At 46.5% G+C, this 22,846-nt stretch overlaps 1 protein-coding gene across 1 annotated transcript in view; it reads right to left on the bottom strand.

Moving 5' to 3' along the window:
* The window catches only part of LOC147102690 (dynein axonemal heavy chain 9-like), a 394,408-nt gene that overhangs the window by 89,731 nt on the left and 281,831 nt on the right, over window positions 1-22,846 (bottom strand). The window contains exons 29-30 of the mRNA XM_085963406.1: window positions 18,345-18,572; window positions 14,913-15,104 (exon numbers count right to left, since the gene is read on the bottom strand). Coding sequence (XP_085819532.1) covers window positions 14,913-15,104; window positions 18,345-18,572 — 420 coding nt within the window. The remainder of the gene's footprint in view (window positions 1-14,912; window positions 15,105-18,344; window positions 18,573-22,846) is intronic.

The raw sequence follows: 22,846 nt of genomic DNA, 5'->3' as shown, positions 1-22,846 counted from the left end.
GCATTACGCACACCTGGGGCTCTTAAAGGCACATACACCATAATTGCTCTTAAAGGCACATACACCACAATTCCTCCCCTTCTAGCTAACTAGTACATCATATTTTAAGTAATTATTAATTACATGTTATATGCAAAATAATATACATTGCTGTATTAATTAATTATAAGTTAGTCTCTCAGGAGGCTTCCTGACTCGGTCCGGATAACGCCTCGGGGGTGTAGTAGTTTCTGGTGGTGTAGTAGGTTCTTCTGGCAAGGCTGATTTGGCTTGAAGGCCAGTGTCGGGTTCATCGGGCTCCAGTATCACCGGATCGGAGGTAGATATGGGTATCTCTACTTCATCGTTAGATGTATAGAGTGGTGGTGTAGGTTGTCCCTTTTCGGATGACTTGATGATTTGGTCAGCATGGCGCCTTATTATGCTGTCTCCGATGTCCACGGTATACATCAGTGGTCCTAATCGTGTGCAGATAGTTCCAGGCTGCCATTTCTCGGTAGGGTAGTCCCGGGCCAAAACCGGTTGGCCTATCTGGAAGGCCCTAGTTGGCCTTTCATTCATGCCCTGAAACTGCCGGTTCTCCATGTCCCTTCGGATGTTGGGCTTGACCAAATCCAGCCGGCATCTTAGGTTTCTATTGTAGAACATCATGGCGGGAGTTTGGTTAGTAACCATATGCGTTGCATTCCTATATGCAAATAAGAAGTTATCCACCTTGTGCTGAAGTTTTATGTCTTCATTACCCATGGCCTTGATGGCCTTCTTGAAGGTCTGGACAAACCTTTCAGCCAATCCATTGGTGGCGGGATGGTATGGGGCGGACGTGTAGTGCTTTACCCCATTGTTCTTTAAGAACTTTCTGAATTCTTCGGACACAAATTGCGGTTCATTATCAGAACATATCTGCTCCGGCAGCCCATTCCTGGCAAATATGGTCCTTAATACTGTGATGGTTTTTTCCGTGGTGGTGGAGGACATCTTTATTACCTCCGGCCACTTGGAGTGTGCATCAACTGCGATTAAGAACATTGAGTCCATAAATGGACCAACAAAGTCGATGTGCACCCTTTGCCAGGGAGATGAGGGCCACTCCCATGGATGTAGAGGGGCCTGTGGCGGAGCATTTTGGACCTTCTGGCATCCTAGGCAGCTCTTGGTCATGTCTTCGATGTCTCCATCGATACCTGGCCACCATACAAACGCCCTAGCTAGGTTCTTCATTTTCACTCCACCCAGATGCCCCTCGTGAAGCTCCTTTAGCACTTTATCCTGGAGTTTGGGTGGAATCACCACTCTGGATCCACACATCAAGGTTCCTCGGCACACTGACAGCTGTTCTCTTCTTTGCGAGAATGCTGGCAACAGTGGTTCGCCATGTGCTGGCCATCCCTTCACTGTTAAATCGTAGACCCGTGAGAGAGTAGGGTCATTTCTTGTCTCCCTTTCAATGGCAGAATTTGTCACCGGTAGACATTCCACTATGGTAGAGTGGAATATCTCTACTGGGTCTACTGTAGGTGCCTCTTCTATCGTTGGCAACGGTAGGCGTGATAAACCGTCAGCATTCCCATGCTGTTTTGACCCTTTGTATTCAATGTTGTATTGGTGTGCCCCTAGAAAAAGGGACCACCTCTGTAGTCTTTGTGCCGTCATAATGGGGACACCTTTTTTAGGGTTGAATATGGAGATGAGGGGTTGATGGTCAGTCAGGAAGGTAAATTTTTGTCCGTGTAGGTAATGGTTGAATTTCTTCACTCCCCATACCAGGCTGAGTGCTTCCCTGTCTATCTGGGCATAGTTACGCTCAGCTGAGTTCAATGAGCGTGACGCAAAAGCTATCGGCCATTCCGAGCCATCAGGGAATCTATGGGACAATACCGCTCCTATGCCGTAAGGGGATGCATCGCACGCCAGTCTGATTGGTAGTGATGGGTTGTAATGAGCCAAAATTTTCTCGGATGTGATTAAGTCTTTACATTTATGGAAGGCATGTTTACAGTCTTCGTTCCATTTCCAAATCACTCCTGTCTGTAGAAGATCATTAAGAGGGTGTAGAATAGTTGATAAGTTCGGTAAAAATTTATGATAGTAATTTATTAATCCCAGGAATGACCTTAATTGTGAAACATTTTCAGGTGCTGGGGCTTTTATAACTGCTTCAATTTTTTCAGGTGACTTATGCAACCCTTCCTTATTAATTATGTGGCCACAATATGATATCTGATTTTGGAAAAATTCGCACTGGGGCGATTTGCTCGTAGGCCCCGTTCTTTCAGCCTAGTGAGCACCTGCTCCAAATTGGCAAGGTGCTCGTTGTCGTTTTCTCCTGTTATAAGGATGTCATCTAGGTAGCATTGAGTCCCCGGAATCCCTTGCAGGACTTGCTCCATAGCTCTTTGCCAGATAGCTGGAGCTGATGCTATTCCAAAAACCAGTCGATTGTACTGGTACAGGCCTTTGTGTGTGTTTATTGTGAGATACTTTTTAGAGGTCTCCTCAACCTCCATCTGTAGATATGCCTGTGCCAAGTCAATTTTTGTGAAATGTTTCCCTCCGGATAGTGAGGCGAAAATATCTTCTATCCTCGGAAGAGGATACTGTACCGTGTGAAGGACCGGGTTTACAGTCACCTTAAAGTCCCCACAGATGCGAATTTTTTTCTGTTCCTCAGAGTTATTTTTCAATGTTTTTTTCATGACTGGAACGATGGGTGTTGCCCATTCGCTCCAATCTATTTTGGATAATACGCCTGCCTTTTCCAAATTCTTCAGCTCTGCCTCGACTGCCGGGCGTATTGCGTATGGCACCGGTCTTGCCTTAAAAAATTTTGGAATTGCTGTATCTTCCACTTTTATTGAGGCGGTGATGCCTTTCAAGGTTCCTAGTTTCTCTTGAAACACTTCTTTGGCGTTGGCCAAGATGTCTTTTAATCGTTCAGGTATGATGTCATCATTGTTTTTTTCCTTACTGGTCACCGTCAGTGCCTGACTGGAGTGCCAGTCTAAACGTATCTTCCTTATCCATTCACGTCCCAACAACGGTGGACCACCATCTTGTAGAATGTATAAATACAACTTTTGTATTTCTTTGCCGTTGTATACCACAGGCACCCTTATTTTTCCTTTGGGGTAGACTTTCTGCCCCGTATATGTTTTTAAGATAATGGATGTGTCTTTTAGAGGTATATGCGAAAATAGCCTCTCGTAATCTCGTCGATTTATTACGGTTAGAGCTGATCCTGTATCTAGCTCCATTTTAATTGGGGACCCTGCTATTGTGAGGGTAACCCAAATGGTTTGGTAATCCTCTTTGGCAAGTACATTATGTAATTTGAGACAGCTTAGTCTCTTGTTTCCGGAGTCGCTATCGCTATTCTGGTCTTCGGAGCTACTGTCCACCATCATTTGTACCTTCCTGTACTTTTCTTTATTGATTTTTTGTTTTCTGTCAGTGGATTTATTTTGTCCAGATTGGCATACCCGTGCAATGTGTCCAATCTTACCACATTGCCTGCATGCTTTGCCCTTGAACCAGCAGTCCCTCTGGTTATGGGTGGATCTGCCGCAGCGATAACATCTTCCGAACTCCTGTGTCATTTTATGGGTGCTGAAGTCCTGTGTCTCTTGTTGTATCTCTGCAGCTCCTTTTGCTGCTGCTTCGTATGATACAGCCATACTGAAAGCTTTGTCCAATGTTAAATCTTTTTCAGAAAGCAGTCTTTTTTGTGTTCCTTCACTTAAGAGACCGCAAACAAATTTGTCTCGAAGATAATCCGATAGTCCTGCTCCGAATTGGCAGTACTTTGATAGCTTTCTTAATTTGGTTAGGTAATCAGCGTTACTTTCATTCTTGTGTTGATTTCTCTTGAAGAACTTGAATCGTTCCGCTATCAGCAGCGGTGTTGGGTTTAAATGCTCCTGCAGGGTATCAACAATTTCTTTAAAAGTCTTGTCCTTTGGTTTGGCTGGAGTGATTAAATTTCGTAACAGCCCGTATGTCTTCGCGCCCATTAAGTTCAGAAGTACTGAAGCTTTTTTTTCATCTGTTATTCCATTTGCAGTGCAATAAACCTCTACTCTTTCCACGTATGTGGTCCAATCTTCTATTTCGCCATCAAAAGCCTCAATATTACCAGATTTAGGCATTTCAGAAAAGATATGGCGCTTCCCGCGCTTTTTTTTTCTCTCTCTGTAGCAACGATATGGCGCTTCCCGCGCTTTCCCGCCGCTGCTTCCGATAACAACGCTGTTTTACTGTGGTTTCTGTTTATTCACTGTTGGAGACTCGTTCCCGACGGAGGTCTAAACGCTGACCTGCTTGCCGCGCCGGCCGTCTCTCGAATGCACCCTCCCAGTCCGTTATTGCTTGCCTCCGATTTCGCTGCCTGTCTCAGCTGTAGAGCCCGCCGCTGGAGCGCCAGCCTGACGCCCAGGAAGGATTAGCGCAGTACCTGTCACCAGCTTGGCCAGCTGGTGAAACCACAGTTTCTCTTACTTCCTTGAGTCTTCTGGACGCTGGAGGAATCGATGTCCTTGAGGTGCTGCCGAATTGCAGGTAAGTCCGTTTCCACTTCGTCGCCACTGTAGTGTCCGTGTGTAGATAAAGACACTGAAGACAGGAGTTGGTTCATAGGTATTTACTAAGCAAGTCTGGGGGGGGGGGTTTCTAAAGGATATACACAATACACAGGCTTATATATAGCCCAAGTGGCAATTACCGGCATTACGCACACCTGGGGCTCTTAAAGGCACATACACCATAATTGCTCTTAAAGGCACATACACCACAGGCGGCTGCCATCTTGGTGAGTGCCTTAGCACTGCCGACAGCAGTGCTGGCCCTGGAGATGTAAATTAAGAAAGGGTGACGTCAGTCGGCATGCAATGCCGCCTTAACATCACCTCAGCGAACTGGGACCTTAGCGTTGCTGGGTCCAATGCTCGCCATGAAAACCCAGCATTCAGCAGGCTGACAGAGGCGCGGTCAGCACCTGTTAAAGGGACACAGATCTTTCAGGTAAGTTTGCATTCAAGTTTTTGGACTGGATTTTTTTTTATTTGATTTTAGTAGTGGCTTGGTCCAATACATGTTAAAAAAAAATTAAGTGTGCAGGTGTGCTGCTGGATGCTTGCAAGGCCTCGGATGGTAAAGGAAAGCCTCTGAGAAGACAGAAAATGCTGGAAATTCTCAGCAGGTCAGGCAGCATCCGTGGAGAGGGAAACAGAGTTCACGTCTCAGGTTCAGATGCTGCCTGACCTGCTGAGCATTTCCAGCATTTTATGCTTTTATTTAAGACTAGCTGGAGTACCCGGCGTTGCCGAGGGAAATGAAGAAACCTCTGTCATGTTTATAAAACTGTTTATGAAACTGTTGGGATTGAAGAACTCTTCCTAAGCACACAGGAGGTGGCTCTTTAACTTCGTTTTTTGTTAATGCTGCATCCAAGTCTGTTACGTTTTTTTGAGGGCATGCTGTTATGAAAAAAGAACAAATAATTTTTATATATATAAATGAGTTTGTCTGTCTGTCTGTGTGGGAAGGAGAGAGAGAGAGGGAAAGAGAGAGAGAGAGGGAAAGAGAGAGGGGGAAGGAGAGAGACAGAAAGGGGGAAGGAGAGAGAGAGAGAGGGGGAAGGAGAGAGAGAGAGGAAGGAGAGAGAGAGAGAGAGAGAGAGGGAGAGAGAGAGAGAGGGGGAAGGAGAGAGTGAGGGGGAAGGAGAGAGTGAGGGGGAAGGAGAGAGAGAGAGAGAGGGGGAAGGAGAGAGAGAGAGGGGAAGGAGAGAGAGAGAGGGGAAGGAGAGATAGAGCGAGAGGGAAGGAGAGAGAGAGAGGGGTAAGGAGAGAGAGAGGGAGGGGTAAGGAGAGAGAGAGAGGGGTAAGGAGAGAGAGAGGGGGAAGGAGAGGGGGAAGGAGAGAGAGAAAAAGGGGGAAGGAGAGAGAGAGAGGGGGAAGGAGAGAGAGAGAGGGAAGGAGAGAGAGAGAGAGAGAGAGAGAGAGAGGGGGAAGGAGAGAGAGGGGGAAGGAGGGAGAGAGAGGGGGAAGGAGAGAGAGGGGGGAAGGAGAGAGAGAGAGGGGGAAGGAGAGAGAGAGAGAAAAAGAGAGAGAGAGGGAGGGGGAAGGAGAGAGAGAGGGGGGGAAGGAGAGAGAGAGGGGTAAGGAGAGAGAGGGGTAAGGAGAGAGAGAGAGAGAGAGAGAGAGAGGGGGAAGGTGAGAGAGAGAGAGAGAGGGGGAAGGAGAGAGAGAGAGAGAGGGAAGGAGAGAGTTAGGGAAGGAGAGAGAGAAGAGAGGAAGACACCCCGGGGAAGGGGTTGGACTCAGAGCCTGGCCTTGGTGAGCCGGAGCCCCCATGCGCGGCGCAGCGCCTCAGGCCCGGCCCAAGTCACCCCAGCTCAGCTGACGCTCCGACCCGCCGCCGCTCGCCCGCTCGCTGTCTTTCGGGCCACGCGGTTCTCTCTGTGTAGATAAATTAGGAGAGAGAGAGAGAGGGAGGGGGGGATGGAGAGAGAGGGGGGGACGTGTGGGTGTATGTGTCTCCGTGTGTGTATGCTCGCTGTCTCTCGGGCCGCGTGGTTGTCTCTGTCGGTGTCTGTGTATCTGTTTTCACGCTCCCGCACTAACAGCAGGTGGCAGGATTAGGCCCCGCCCACACACGCCATGAAATGCCCAACGTGACGCACCATGCTTCCCCCGTAGGATTGGTCAACCATCACGTCACTCAACGCTAATGAGCGGATTTTGTCCGTTTATTGAACGTTTTTTGTATACTGTCCAAACAATTTTTGTCTGACCAAAAAGTAAATATGCCTATGACACTCACCTAATCAAAAGCTTTCTTTTGATATAACATATGTGTAGGTACGCTCTATAACTTTTGAGTTAAGTGCGGACATACACACAGACGGACAGACAGACAGACTCATTTATATATATAGATTTACAGCATCTGCTCACAGAGGGAAGAGAAAGATGCAGAAGAGGAAAACGCAGAAGAGGAGGAAGCAGAAAGAAGGATGCAACCCAGACAGTCCCTTTCTGGCCAGGATATCAGGGATGGAATCATCTGCCTGCGGTACCAGTGACCACAGCCCCAATTCCCCTTTCAACATTTGTCCCACAGCTTACCTTCCCTCTATAACTGACCATCACAGTGTTCTCTTGGCCACGATGCTGAAATAAAAGCCACCACAAAGCAAACATTCCAATTCAACTTTATACATCTATCCATCCAATATGGCATCAAGAAATCAACTCCTCACCCTTATGCATTCCCTTAGTGACTGTCTTGTATGTGACTTGCCTATCCGACTGATGTTAAGCAGTGCTACCCCAGTGGCTGCAGCATGGCTGGTGGAAGGCTGCTGACTTTCAGTGGGGGGCACTGCAAATGGCCTTGCTGGTTGATCTTGAGGAGCTGATGGCTGGGAGTGTGAAATCAAGTGACGGTGTTTCTTCTTCTTCTTCCTCACTTTCCTCTCCCTCTTCTTGGGCAACCACTGGCTGGGCAGGCTGCATTTCTTGGTTGTGTGATATGAGGAAGGCACAAATGAAGCAGTCCATGTCTGCATGCAGCAAGATCTGGATGACATTCAGGCTTGGGCTGATAAGTGGCAAGTAACATTCGCGGCATACAAGTGCCAGGCAATGACTATCTCCAACAAGAGAGAGTCTAACCACCGCCCCTTGACATTCAATGGCACAACTATCGCTGAATCCCCCACCATCAAAATCCTGGGGGTCAACATTGACCAGAAACTTAACTAGACCAGCCACATAAATACTGTGGCACAAGAGCAGGTCAGAGACTAGATATTCTGCGGTGAGTGACTCACCTCCTGACTCCCCAAAGCCTTTCCACCATCTACAAGGCACAAGTCAGGAGTGTGATGGAATACTCTCCACTTGCCTGGATGAGTGCAGCACCAACAACACTCAAGAAGCTCGACACCATCCAAGACAAAGCAGCCCACTTGATTGGCACCCCATCCACCACCTTAAACATTCACTCGCTCCACCACCAGCATACCGTGGCTGCAGTGTGTACTGTCTACAAGATGCACTGCAACAACTCACCAAGGCTTTTTCGACAGCACCTCCCAAACCCACAACCTCCACCACCTAGAAGGATAAGGGCAGCAGGTACATGGGAACAGCATCACCTGCAAGCTCACCTCCAAGTTACACACCATCCTGACTTGGAAATATATCGCCATTCCTTGATCGTCGCTGGGTCAAAATCCTGGAACTCCCTCCCTAACATCGCTATGGAAGTATCTTCACCACAAGGACTTCAGTGGTTCATGAAGGCGGCTCACCACCATCTTGTCAAGGGCTATTAGAGGTGGGCAATAAATGCTGGCCTTGCCAATGATGCCCACATCCCAGGAATGAATGAAAAAAATTCAAGGGTGGGGTTGTGGTGAGGGGAGGACGGGAAAGCAAGAGGTGCATGCGAGAAGGAGGATAATATATGAGGATACCAGCATCTTGTATCCTTTCAGCCCTGCTGCTGGCCAAGGGCTCAGCCATGCCCCCACTAAGAATGGCCTGCACCGTCTCCTCCAAGGGGGTGCTGATCATTGGTAGTTGAGTGATTGGATGGGTGGGGGGGAGGGGGGGTAGTCGTGCATTGAGCAGTGTGTGAGGCTAGTGGTGCAGTTAAACATAGAAGATAGGAGCAAGAGTAGGCCATTCGGCCCCTCGAGCCTGCTCCGCCATTCAATGAGATCATGGCTGATCATCCAAATTCAGTACCCTGTTCCTGCCTTCTCTCCATATCCCTTGATCCCTTTAGCCTTAAGAAATATATCCAACTCCTTCCTGAATATATTTAATGAATTGGCCTCCACTGCACTCTTTGGCAGAGAATTCCACAGGTTCACCACTCTCTGGGTGATGAAATTCCTCCTCATCTCTGTCCTAAATGGCTTACCCCTTATCCTTAGACTGTGACCCCTGGTTCTGGACTCCCCGACCATCGGGAACATCCTTCCAGCATCTAGTCTGTCTAGTCCTGTTAGAATTTTATAAGTTTCGATGAGATCCCCTCTCATTCTTCTAAACTCCAGCGAGTACAAGCCCAATCGACCCAATCTCTCCTCATACGTCATTCCTGCCATCCCAGGTATCAGCCTGGTGAATTTTCACTGCACTCCTTCCATGGCAAGAATACCCTTCCTCAGATAAGGCGACCAAAACTGCACACAATACTCAAGGTGTGGTCTCACCAAGGCCCTGTACAACTGCAGCAAGACATCCTTGTTCCTGTACTCAAACCCTCTCGCTATGAAGGCCAACATATCATTTGCCTTCTTAACTGCCTGCTGCACCTGCATGCTTACTTTCAGCGACTGGTGCACAAGGACGCCCAGGTCTCGTTGCACTTCCCCTTCTCCCAATCTATTGCCATTTAGATAATAATCTGCCTTCCTGTTTTTGACACCAAAGTGGATAACCTAGCATTTATCCACGTTATATTGCATCTGCCATGCTTCTGCTCAATCACCCAACCTGTCCAAATCATGCTGGAGTTTCTCGGCATCCTCCTCATAGCACACACGCCCACCCAGCTTTGTGTCGTCTGCAAACTTGGAGATATTACATCTAGTTCCCTCGTCCAGATCATATATTGTGAATAGCTGGGGTCCAAGGACCAATCCCTACGGTACCCCACTAGTCACTGCCTGCCACTCGGAAAAAGAGCCGTTTATACCAACTCTTTGCTTTCTGTCTGCCAACCAGTTCTCTATCCAAGTCAATACCTTGCCCCCAATCCCATGGTAGGAGATGGCTTTTGAAGATGCATTCATTGACCTTGACCACTGGCCCGAGGTCATGAAGCTTCATTGGGCACTGGAGCCAGGTGGTGGAGGGGTGACACTGCTGGCAGTGATGGCCTCGGTGATCTGGTCCCACATCCTTCTTTCTGGATGGCTTCCTGGCCTCCTGTGGGTAGAGGGCCTGCCTTGTAGTGTTGACCCCCTGCACAAAGCTGAATGCTGCGTGTGAGACCCTGGGTGCCCCTTCCCTGGTTTGCTGAGCCATTTGTGTTAGTGCTGAAAAACTTTTCCCATTTTTTTTAGGTGCGGAAGGGAATTCAGCTTTAAGAGCTGAAGACTCCCATTTGGGGATTCTTTTTAATGTTAATTTTTTTTTCAGGAGGCAGTTGAGCTGTAGTGGCTGAACGCCCGTGTCCTAACTCGCACCAAGTCCCGTTCGCCCATCTCCCCTCTGCTCACTGACCTACATTGGCTCCTGGTTAAGCAGCGCCTCGATTTCAAAATTCTCATCCTTGTTTTCAAATCCCTCCATGGCCTCGCCCCTCCCTATCTCTGTAATCTCCTACAGCCCCACAACCCCCGAGATATCTGCGCTCCTCTAATTCTGGCCTCTTGAGTATCCCTGATTATAACCGCTCAACCATTGGTGGCTGTGCCTTCTGTTGCCAAGGCCCTAAGCTCTGGAGTTCCCTGCCTAAACCTCTCCACCTCGCTACCTCTCTTTCCTCCTTTAAGATGTTCCTTAAAACCAACTCTTTGACCAAGCTTTTGGTCACCTGCCCTAATTTATCCTTATGTGGATTGGTGTCAAATGTTTTGTCTTAAAATACTCCTGTGCAGCGCCTTGGGACGTATTACTACGTTAAAGGCGCTATATAAATACAAGTTGTTGTTGTTACACCTAATATAGGTCATCTCAGTATAGCAAGTACAGGAGGCACCATTATTTACACAAGATATCAAACGGAGGGTCCATTTTCAGTCTTGGTCAATGGCAAAAAGAATTCCATCGCACTGATTACTCAGGATTAGCAGGTAAAGCCAGTGTTGTGATTGAGAGCTATCTAAGATGAGCTGCCTGGTTCCCTGTTTCCTCTTGAATCTCGATGCAAATGAGCGGTGTAATCTAATTGTGCTGCCAAAGGTGGATATGTTAATGATGGATCTCATTATACACCAGCTACACGTTTCTGTCATGTCACGGCCCCTTCAAACACCATGTCTGTCACTCACTCATTATCTATCCAATATGCCTGTGTGCACTTTGTCGACTTTTCTATTATAAATTCCTATGTCCATATTTACGATGGAAACTGCTTATGTAAAACTTGTCAGGCTGCAATTGCACCCACCTTTCCCCCCCCACCACCCCCCCAGTGAAGCTTCTGTAGCACCACCACTGGCATGAGGGGGTAATTATAGCGTGACAAGTTTACATAGGGAGTTTCCATTATAAGTGTGGGCATAGGAATTCATAGTAGAAAAATAAAAATAACAGCAGAATGCATGACTTTAAAATGGGGCTAATTACATCTGTTCATCCCAGTCCAACCATCCTCGACCCTCTAAGCCTGCTTCACCTGAAGACTACACTTGGTTTTGATTGCCCATGTGCAATACCATAGCAGCAACGTTCCCTCTAATTTTTTGTGTGCGGTCTCTTTAACTGGCTGCGCGGTCCATTCAAATTTTCACGCATGCGCAGTTTCTTCCATATAAAAGCCGGTGAGCAGCCTGCGCGGGACCTCCAGACCGCTGTGCGGCCGCGCAGCTTAGTGGGAACATTGCACAGAAGTTCAAGTAGTAAAATATTAAAATCATACAGCACAATCCAGATATCACGTCATACAGATGCAAAACCATCTTCACATATTGGTGGTTTTGAACTGCAGTCTGAAACTGAAAAACACATTCCAATCAGCAAAGTTCTCTGACCAGACAATTAACCTCTAAATGACCTCGGGCTGTGTTCCCTTAAAGGGGACAAAGTCTAAACGCTAGATTAAACACAGTTTCACCTGAGCAACATAATAATACATTTTGCATTGCATGGTATAATGCATCTGCCATTATAAAACAGAAATATCGTCTGATTTACCATGAAGAACACATTCGGAGATCCACTAGTGGAGAGAGAGCGCGAGAGAGCTTTTAAATAGTGAGTGTGCAGGAGTAATTCTAATGCTGTAAGGGTTAAGATGTCAGCTATGACATTTTCTGAAACTCCTCAATGAAATTGCTGCCGGATATCCATCATTCTCTAGATAATTGCCGAACATGTGTTTCAACAGCAGTTCGTGATGTTCAGTGATATGCAGGAAGTCTTTTTGAAACGGTGATAATTACAACATATTGTTGACTTGGTGCAAAGCAGCAGTTGGCGCGTTCACTTGTGCGGTTTATGTTAATGTGCTTTCCACATCAGCATACTGTTCCGACTCTCAAAGCTCCTGTTACCCTTTCCCTGTGAGCTTCTACTGAGCCAACACAACAAAGATGTCGTGCGGTGATGTCGGTAACGTATTAAAACTCAAGAGCACAAGCAGCTGCAACCTTGTTACTCAGGGAGGATAAGGTTTATTTTTCAGATGACTCAGGATTGTTTAAATATTTCCAAGGCAGGAAGATGCATCTGTTTTAAAAGTAAAGGCAGCATGTTTGGCAGATATATACACAAGGGCTACATTTCTACAAATTAAAAAAGGGTTATCTTCACTGCAAGCAATTCACCTTTAGACTAATAACATTCAACAACATTGTAAACGGTGATAGCTCAACAACTTTAAACAGTGGGTAGCTCAGCAACAGAAACCAGGGCGCGGTAGTGTAGTGGTTATGTTACTAGACTAATAATCCTAGAGGTCTGGACTAATATTCCAGAAGAATGCGAGATCAAATCTCACCATATAAGATCCTGAGGGGTCTGGACAGGGTGGATGTGGAGAGGATGTTTCCTCTTGTGGGACAATCGAGAACTAGGGGTCACCGTTTAAAAATAAGGGGTCGCCCATTTAAGACAGAGATGAGAAGAATTTTTTTCTCACAGGAGGGTCGTGAGTCTTTGGAACTCTCTTCCTCAGAGGGCGGTGGAAGCAGAGTCTTTGAATATTTTTAAGGCAGAGTTAGATAGATTCTTGGTAAGCAAGGGGGTGAAAGGTTATCGGGGGTAGGCGGGGATGTGGAGTAATCGGACCAGCCATGATCTTATTGAATGGCGGAGCAGGCTCGAGGGACCGAGTGGCCTACTCCTGCTCCTAATTCGTATGTTCGCATGTTCATAGCAGTTTGAGAATTTGAATTTAGCTTTTTTTAAAAATCTAGAAAATAAAAAGTTGCTATCAGTAAACCTGACCATGAAGCTGTCAGGTTGTCGAAAAAACCCAACTGGTTTGCAAATGTCCTTCAGGGAAGGAAACCTGCCGTCCTTACCCGGTCTGGCCTATATATGGCTCCAATCCCATCTGAAGTGGCTTAGCGAGAAACTCGGTTGTGCCAAGAAGGTGGTCAACCGCACCGTCTCAGAGCAACTAGGGATGGGCAATAAATGCCAGCCTAACCAGTGATTCCCACAGCCCGGGAATGTTTTTTTTCTACAATTTGACTGAAGTTGCTGACCTGAGGTAGTAGAGCTCGGCCGGCTACAGTCGACTTCAGCATCCCTAAGCTATCAAGACTAAAAACAGCCGGGATTCTTGCTCCTGATCATTATCTAGTGACTCTTGCTGGGCGAGGATGTGTGCAGGTTGAGTGGGGACAGGATCAAGCTCTGCACCGTACCCTTCCCATTCCTGTCAAGACTCACACATTAACAATGGCTGCTTGGGCAATATACTAGAAAAGCCTGTGGAAATGTACCTACAGCATTGGTCAAGACTTATGGGAAAGAAGGGGACGGAAGAAAATTGGTGAGAAAAAAAAAGAGCAATTGGGTTTGACATTATGGCCTGGAGTTTCCATTAGTTTGCGCTGGTTTTTCAATTGCAATTCGCCTACAATTAGCCAAACCAGCGCAAAAGATCGAGGAATTTCAAGCGTGAATTACATTCAGCGCAAATCGAATTTCCACAATCGTTTGCGCTGGTTTAAAAATCATCACGTTAGAAGTTGGCCACGCCCCCGATCGAATTAATCACCATGGCGAGTTTCCGCTAATTGTGCCCATTTGCAGGCCTTCGAGGAGGCTCTTAAAATTATGCTGCTTTTTTTTAGGCGCAAGGACACTAATGGGCACCTTATAAAAGTTTTAAATATTAACAAATACAGTATTTCATTTACTAAGAAACAGACTACTATACAACAATGAAACGAGTAAATTGTTCTGTATAGTTTTTTTAAAGTCATTTTCAGTTGTTTAAAGTTGGATTACTCACAGATGATGGACTGGACACCGATTTAAAATGCTTTTTTGTGATAAACCCATTTTCAGCTGTATTAATCAAACTGCACCAGGTTACCACTCTTAAACATATCAAAGTATATTTTTTAATGCAAAAAAAATTACGTACTAAAACGCTACCCGATTGTGCTGGTTCAGGGAAGATTTTACTTTCGTTGATATGCAAATGAGTTTGAGTGGGAACTTGAGCAGAAAATTCAATTCAGAAAACGAGCGCAATTTTGAGCACAATTTGCGCCCAAAGCGGATACTCTACCCCTATATACTGATTGGATTAAACTGCTTCTTATATTTTCACATTGTTATGCCTCCTTTTTCTGAATATTTTAGGATACATTTAGATAATTATCAAGGTGAGGGATGCCAGTGGTACAGAATGAAACAGATTCAACCACACCTCGGTGTGTCGGGTAAAGCTTTCTTCCTGCTACCACAGAATGCATCTTATCCCCACCCTTCAAACATCACTGCCGACTGCACCAGTACTTTGGAATTCACAAAAAATACAAGTTAATAATGTCTGAGTGAGATCATTTTGGTACTGAATTATGGATAACTGTACTACGGTCTGGAGAGTGGCAGATAGGTTATCATATTACAGACAGGAGAAAGAGGCTTTCATCCCATCAACCTGATTGGATTTCAATCTAAGTGTGAAAGGACAGTGTGCTAACTCCATGACACGTTCAATTCCACCCCCACCCCCAACCATCTCCTGCATTCATGACAATCACTTCTCACCTTTGCGTTTGCCTCCAGGTAGTTGTACAGCACATTGACCGAGATGGTGAGGTCCCCGGTGTTGAATGGGTAAGAGCGGTTCCAACCCTGTGGCCCGAACTTGCGTCTCTCCGCCACGACTGCATGAAAGTAGCAAAGAGCAAAGAGAATGCTCTTGAATTCATTCTCACGGGCACACATCTCCAAAGTGTCCTGGGGATAAAGAACAGAAATGCACTTCACATTACAGTACAGGTAGACTATCCTTTATCCGAAAACCTCGGGACCAGCCGTGTTTCGGTTTTAGGAAAATTTCGGATTTCGGAAGTTGCGCGAAAACACTTCGGTTTTCAGAGGTAATTCGGTTTTCGGGAGTGCGGATAAAGGATACACTATCCCTTATCCGAAGTCATGCTTTGCTCCACTTTCAGCTTTAAGAGGTTTTCTGGTTTCGGATGTGCGGATAAAGGCTGGTACACTTACGCTGAGTGATTTCGGTTTTCAGAAGTGCGGAAAAATGCTACACTATCCCTTATCCGGCTAGGCCTGTAAGTCATGCGCCACTCTGGTCATGTCGTGCGCACGACTTACGCTGACCGAAAAAACCTTCGGTTTTTAGAGGGTTTCGGTTTTCGGAAGTCCGGATAAAGGCTAGTCTACCTGTACTTGCAAATAATTCTATTTCTTTATTGAGTTTTTTGACTGCGCACAGCAAATCAGTGGACTCTGCTTTAAGGAATACGTGGTTATGCTACAATTTAGTGCAGTCAAGTCCACTTGTTACTCTCCTCTGAAGAGTACAAATCCTGGCGTATACAAATCTTCCAAATACCTTTACAGCAATCAATTTATGCCGAGATCTAGGAATGTATGCATGTGGGCCAGAAATTCGGATCCCCACGGGTGAGTACGCGCTGGGTACTCACGCGTAGGGTCAACAAAAGTGCCAGTTTCATGCATGCACTGCGCATGCACGGGAAACCGGAACGTCCGTTCCCTTGAAAGAAGGGGTTCACAGGTTGAACGCATGCGCCGGAGAGGCAGCGCGTACGCCTGGAACTTCCGGTCTATTTTACAGGTTTCTCCGGGAGGGTAAGTCTCCAGCAGCTATGCTTTTAAAAAGCAGTCGCAAAGCCTGCTTTTAACAAGGTAAGTGGTGAATTAAGTAAAATTAAAACATTTTTTCCACAGGTTTATTATTTTTAAATACTTTAAAGAAAGGTAAGTTTATTTTTAGCCCTGTTAAAAACTGTAATTAATTTTTTCAAAAATTTTAATTATTGTTTAAAATAGTTATTTTATGTAATTTATAGTTATTTTAAAAATGTGATTTTTTTTTCAAAATTTATTTGAAGTTTTAGTTAGGTTTTGGGGCCGATTTCTATTCATAGATTTGACAGGTCTTCCTGTCAAATCTATGAATAGAGATTCCCTGCTACCATTGGCTCTCCATGGCCCACGTGATCCCAGGGGACGCTTCGAACTAACTGCGCCCCTGGGATATGCAAGCACTGCGCGCCGGCAGCTGGAGCAGGCCCAGGATCGGAATCCCACGCGGGCCCACAGCACAACGGCTGGCACGCTAGGTAAGTGCAGGTCGGGGGCTTGCAACCACGGGAAGCCTCCGACCCGAATTTCTGGCAACTTAAGATTTTTTTTATTCGTCAGTTACAGGTAACAGGATTCCACCGAATTCAAGGCATCCCCTCTGGTATGGAATATGGAGTAAGGAAAGTCATTCGGCCTATCAAACCACTTATTTCTCAGACCATGACTACCCCACCTATTTAATTCTTTATGAAGCAAACTTCTGTAAAATATTTCGCTGATCCCCATCAGTAATTAAGCAAAACTGCAGAGTATCCATCTATCCAAACATCCTCCGGATTTAAACCTGCCAACTGCTATTCACCAATGAGCTTTATTTGATTCCAGCATCAAAGTGTAGCAAATTCCTGTCTGACTAAATGGTTGTAATCACCAATAAGCTAAAATCAAATATTTTCACTCGTTGCAATTAAAAAAAAATTACAATCACATTACCTTCTTCCTGGTGCCGGCATGTGTTCAAAGGAGAAAGAAATATCAGATTATCAAATGAGACATCATTCAAATGGAAAGACTGTGGACCCACTATGCAATATGCATCTAGCAGCTCTCAACAAAAGGAACAAAATGGACTTTGTAGCAGCTCCCCCCGCCCAAAAAAACATGGCCAAAGCAATGGTAGTTTGAACTTCCACAGCGGCTGTGCTGAATGTACTGTACTTCCCAGTATGATAATGAGTTAAACAGACCAGAAACATCTCACGTTCAATCCCCAGTTTGCCCTGAGTTAGCATAGGGGCCCTCTTCCCTCTAGGCTAAGAGAGTAAAACCCAGCGAGGGTTTCCTTCCTGCTCACTGTCCAGTGGCCTGCGATGATAAATGTGCAAGTGTGCACAGGATCAGGCTTGGCTCTGATGCCCCTGCAAGGTCAGATACATTGCCAGAACCCAATGTTGAGGTTCACACATGACGAACGGGACATTTAGACAGGATGCTGGAGGGTACAAAGCTGCTAGGAAACCATAACCCAGTTATGAGTCAGTACCTTTAGGAGAGCAGGGGAGAAAATTGGAAGGTCAAAAATTAAAGAAGACTGGGGGAAACTCAGAAGGGAAAAAGAGGAAAATGGAGATATTGTCCTTAAATGTTGTGCCTGCCCAGTCCCTCAGTCTTCAATGCTGGGAGAGCCATTGTTGTTGGTTAGGGTGCCCAATACAGTGCAAGTTAAAATGGGAATTACTTAATGGAAATAAAGTAATACAAGTCATGAAATAGTGGCAAATGATGGATTCTCATAACTGCAAAACCTGTATGACCACACATGCTCAATTATTGACACATTGGAGTGTGTTCACACCAGCTCAACATGCTGACAGACAGAAGTGCGTTCACACCAGCTCAGCTGACTGACACACTTGAGTTTGTCACATTCGTCCAGTGCACTGACACACTGGAGTGTGTTCACACCAGCTCACTATCCTGACACACTGGAGTGTGTTCACACCAGCTCACCATTCTGACACACTGGAGTGTGTTCACACCAGCTCACTATCTTGACACACTGGAGCATGTTCACACCAGCTCAGCATCCTGACACACTGGAGCGTGTTCACACCAGCTCAGCATCCTGACACACTGGAGCGTGTTCACACCAGCTCAGCATCCTGACACACTGGAACGTGTTCACACCAGCTCAGCGTGCTGACATGCTCGGATGAGTTCTTTGAAGCATGCTTTCAAGAGACAGCTCAGTTATGTTATTTTTGGGATATGGAACATAAAATAGACTGAATAGAATTCAGCAGCACAGAACAACAGTGTTTTTAAAATCGCAAATTAAGCTGAAAAGTTTCAGTTTTATGATTAGGGGAGAAAAGGATTCACACTACGTAACCCAGTAAGTACCTGATTAAAGTTATCCAGGGACATGTGCAAGTTGGCATGCATTCCTGTCGGTGGTTCATTGGTGATCTTGATGGAGTTCTCCAAGATACCTTGAGGGATGATGTGGCCGTCAGGTGAGGAGGCGGGCTCTGCACTAATGAAGACACGGAAATTCTCATGACTGCCCTCACTGTGCTGCTCCATTTTCTTCTCCAGATTGCTGAGCCACTTCGCCACCAGATGGATATTCTGAAGAGGATAATGTTGAGTCAGTGGATGGCAATTCAAAGCTAATATTTGCACAGCCTCTAGCAGCTAATGAAAATCAGGCAGCTCCGCTGATGCTAGTTCAGGTCTCCATGGTGTTCTGTAACAGGTGCAGTTTACACTTGGCTCATTTAGACACTGGTGAAAAGAACTGATTACAAATGGCCGAGCTATTTTGATATTTGACTGCTCACTAAAACAATGCAGATACATGGCAGTTCAAGCAGGTTATAATTAAGAACAGGCCGTTTGAGTTATATTTTGTTGAACATTTCTTATTTTTTCCCCCTTTTTTCCCTCCCTTTTCCTCCTCCCACTGCTCCTGTTGGTCTCCAAGCAACTTTTACCATCCCCAGATCCCCGGCTTATGTTGATCAATAGTTGTCAAGACTGGACAAATTTTCAACATCCGATCTTCACCCACGAAACCAGAACTGCCAAGACTGAGCAAACTCCTGTGCGAGATTTTCAGTCACAGGCCATTTAGCTGAGACTTTGCCTTGTGCTAAAAACACAAACCTATTTCAAAGCTCCAAACAGCATCCATCACATGTGCTGCAGGGGACAGCCAAGTTTCATGAATACATTCTTCTCTCTAACCCATTTCCCCTCTCTTTCTATTCTTTTTCTCTCTTTACTGACTATCTGACCATAGAATCTGAGAGTATTTTACTTGCTAGAGAGCCAGAGAAAGCAAGAGAAGGCTAGTGGCAGGGCATCCACAGCAATAGTGAAGTAACCCCTCTCCCTATCCCATAAAACTCTATGCCACAGGGGAATTGCAAGGAATTACTGGCTCAGTAAATTACACATAGGAGACTGTGATCGCGAGGGTGGAGGGCAAGAGGTCACAATCTCATGAATAGCCTCTCATCTAACTTGGGAGTGTCAGTAGGCCTGCACATACCCTTGGTGTCTCAGCTGCTTTCTACGGCCAACACATTTTTACCAGACAGCTACTTCTCTCCCTTCTCACGCCCTACATGACATGTGCACCCATTGGCCCCATCCTCAAGTCTGCTGTTGCAAATTGAAAGTCTCTGTTACCCCCCTCCTCTTCCCCCTTCCTCACCTTCACTTCCCTCCCCAGAGAAGATGATGAAGTCCATTTACTCTTCTACAAAACCAGTCACTTGTCTTGGGTAGGTTACTCTGTCGAGTGAGCCCTGATACTGATCAGTGCTTGTATCAGAACTGGGGTCAAGGCCATGTGGTATGGCCATGCCTGGTGACAACTGTGGTAATGTCTTGGGTCATGCAGAGGACCCTGAAGGAGTCCTTAAGGAAGTCTCTCAGAGACGGTTCCTGTCTGATGCTTTCATTCTTTTCTTACATGAACAATGCTGGTATCAGTGTCAGGAGATGGGCCATGTCTGGTTAACATTTGGTGTCGAGACCACCTGGATAATATCTGTTCCAGCACTGCGGTAAAGACTTCAATGGTGCTGGAGACTGCACCAGCAGGAACAATGAAATCACCTGAAATCTAGTTACTGATCTGGACCTGCAAGTCACTCAGCCCAAAAGGATGTAAACCAATGTCAGACTAGGCATCCACAGGTTGAGCACCTTGTGAATAATGGTGGAGGAGACTGTGTAAGTCCATGGACCTCTGAAGCCTTCTCTCTAGCTGTGCGAACTGATATGCAACAAGGGCCAACTACCTAGAGGTGAGTAGGAGACTACTTCTTTGCTGAATTGGACACCAAAATAAATTGAACTTCAGCTTTCTTGCCTTCCAATAAATCGGCTGGTAGTTGTATTTTCCCCTAAGGGGGACTTTGGAGTCGGCTACACAGTTCCAATGTCATGTGGCATTGAAGATAAATACCAAAAGAGTCAGTTACTGGGAAGGATCACAGCAGTTGACCTAAATTTAAAAATCAGCAGCAAGCATTGGCTGGCAGCTACAGTATGGACTAAATGAATCAATCTAATTGATGTAAACCCCAGCAGATTGAAACTCAAGAAACTCACCATTTTAGTAAAAAATGGTGCATGAGGCTGTGGCCTGAAAAGTAAACAAGAAAACTCGGAAAAAACATTTGCGCTGTGATCCCTGCAATGGTAGACAAGGATTTTGAGCAGTTTTTAAAAAATAGACACAAACCAATAAATTGCTGAATTAAACTTTGAAGACAACAGAGAACTATTGCTGACAATAAAGAAGAACCAAAAGGAAGACTAGGATGAAGCAATATTTGCAGAAGAGTGGGGGAAGATCACCTGACCGCACAGGTCAAGATTTTCTAGAGACAGTATCCCAAGTAAATAACAGCAATATGCTAATTTGTAGTAAAAGTTTAAACAGAATTAGGATAAATAAAGCAAATAGAACAACCTAGCCACGTAAGCAAAGTCAAAAGTGGATTATATTCTGGTATCCTCAAATATTTTCTGTTTTTCAAATTGTTCTGCCAGATGGGTAGCACGGTGGCATAGTGGTTAGCACTGTTGCCTTACAGCGCCAGGGACCCGGGTTCGAATCCGGCCTCGGGTGACTGTCTGTGTGGAGTTTGCACATTCTCCCCGTGTTTGCGTGGGTTTTCTCCGGGTGCTCCGGTTTCCTCCCACAGTCCAAAGATGTGCGGGTTAGGTTGATTGGCTATGATAAATTGACCCTTAGTGTTAGGGGGACTAAATACGTGGGGTTACGGAGATAGGGTGGGATATGTGTTGGTGTAGGAGTTACGGGGATCGGGTGGGATGTGTGTCGGTGCAGGCTCGATGGGCCGAAATGGCCTCTATCTGCACTGTGGGGTATCTGTGTATCTGTGTGATAACGGTCGTTCACAAACTCGTCACCTTCATAATATAATCCTCTCCCTGTGCCGACCTCAGCCCATCTGCCACTGAAACCCTCATCCACACCATTGTCACCTCCAGACTTGATTACTCCAATACTCTCCTGGACAACTTCCCATCCGTCACCCTCCATATACTTCAGCTCATCTGAAACTCTACCGTCCATATCCTATCCCACACTCGCCCATCTATCACTGTCCTCACTGATTTACATTGACTCCCAGTCACCCAATGTCTCAAATTTCAAATTCTGTTTAAATCCAAGGTCTTGCATCTCCCTATCTCTGTAACCTCCACCTGAATTCCCCGATCCTCTGATTCCAGCCTTTTACGCAGTCCCCTCTTCACCCCACCACTGACGACTGTGCCTTCAGCTACCGAGGCCCCACACTCTGAACTTCATCCACTAAACCCTTCCATCTCTATATCTCCCTTTCTTCCTTTAAGACCCTCCTTAACACTGACCTCTTTGACCAAGATTTTGATCGTCACCCCCTCCTTGTTAGGCTCAGCGTCCATTTTTTCTTATGCACCTCTGGAGTGCCTTGGGACGTTTTTCTATGTTAAAGACACTGTATAAATGCCAATTGTTGTTTGTATTGTGAAACAGTAAATATTGTCGGCATTACAGTTGCATTCATGTTTTAAACTCTTTAAGGGCTAAAAATTAAGTAGCGTCCCAATTGGGGCGCTAACTTCACTGCCCTGGAAAAATTAGCGTCCCCGCGCCGGAAATGGAGTTGTTGCGCCCCAAGAGGGAAGCGGGGTGCTACTGGAAGCGCCCTGCATCTCTCTTGGGGCGCTGTGAGTCAATATTGCGCCGCGGTATTGCAGGCCTTCCTCCCCTGCTTAAAGGGGAGGGATCTTGTGCAGCACGACCTGGGGCCCAGCTGGGCCCCCGGGGATCGGGAGTGCAGGCAAAAGAGCCCGGCAGTCAAGAGAAGTGCCGGGCTCTTGGAGCGCAGCCAGCACTCTGCGGGGGGGGGGGGTTTCAGGAGGTCTGGGACGGGAGCGCAGGCAGGTGCTGGCAGGCAGCCGGCAACAAAAATGGCCGCCCCGCACCTCGCCTTTAAATTGCGCCTCCCTGGCCGCAGGTACGCACCCCGACCCCGTCGGACATAGCGTCCGGCGGTAAGTCAGGGGGCGCTCCTGAAGATCGTGGCCGGGGCATGAGCGGGGCGCTGCACACGCCAATGATGTCATCGCCAACGGCGCAGCGCCGCAGGGCGCTACCGGTTAGCGCCACCACTAACCTCCTGCTGAATTTTGCGGGAGGCGTGGGCAGTGCCGCGCCCGGGCACTAGTTGCTTTGCGTTCCGTTAGCGCCCTCTTAAGGCGCTAACGGGAGGCGCAACCAACTGAATTTTCCCCCTAAAGTGCTCAATTCCATGGAGCGGGACAGTGTCAGGTGATGAATCCAAGAGTCAGCGATACTCCGCTGTCACACCACA

The sequence above is a fragment of the Somniosus microcephalus genome, chromosome 21, assembly GCF_052327205.1.
Source record: "Somniosus microcephalus isolate GS21.2 chromosome 21, FLI_Smic_1.0, whole genome shotgun sequence".
NCBI lineage: Eukaryota > Metazoa > Chordata > Chondrichthyes > Squaliformes > Somniosidae > Somniosus > Somniosus microcephalus.
The sequence above is the reverse complement of the archived record's forward strand: the minus strand, read 5'-3'. Positions and strand labels throughout refer to the sequence as shown.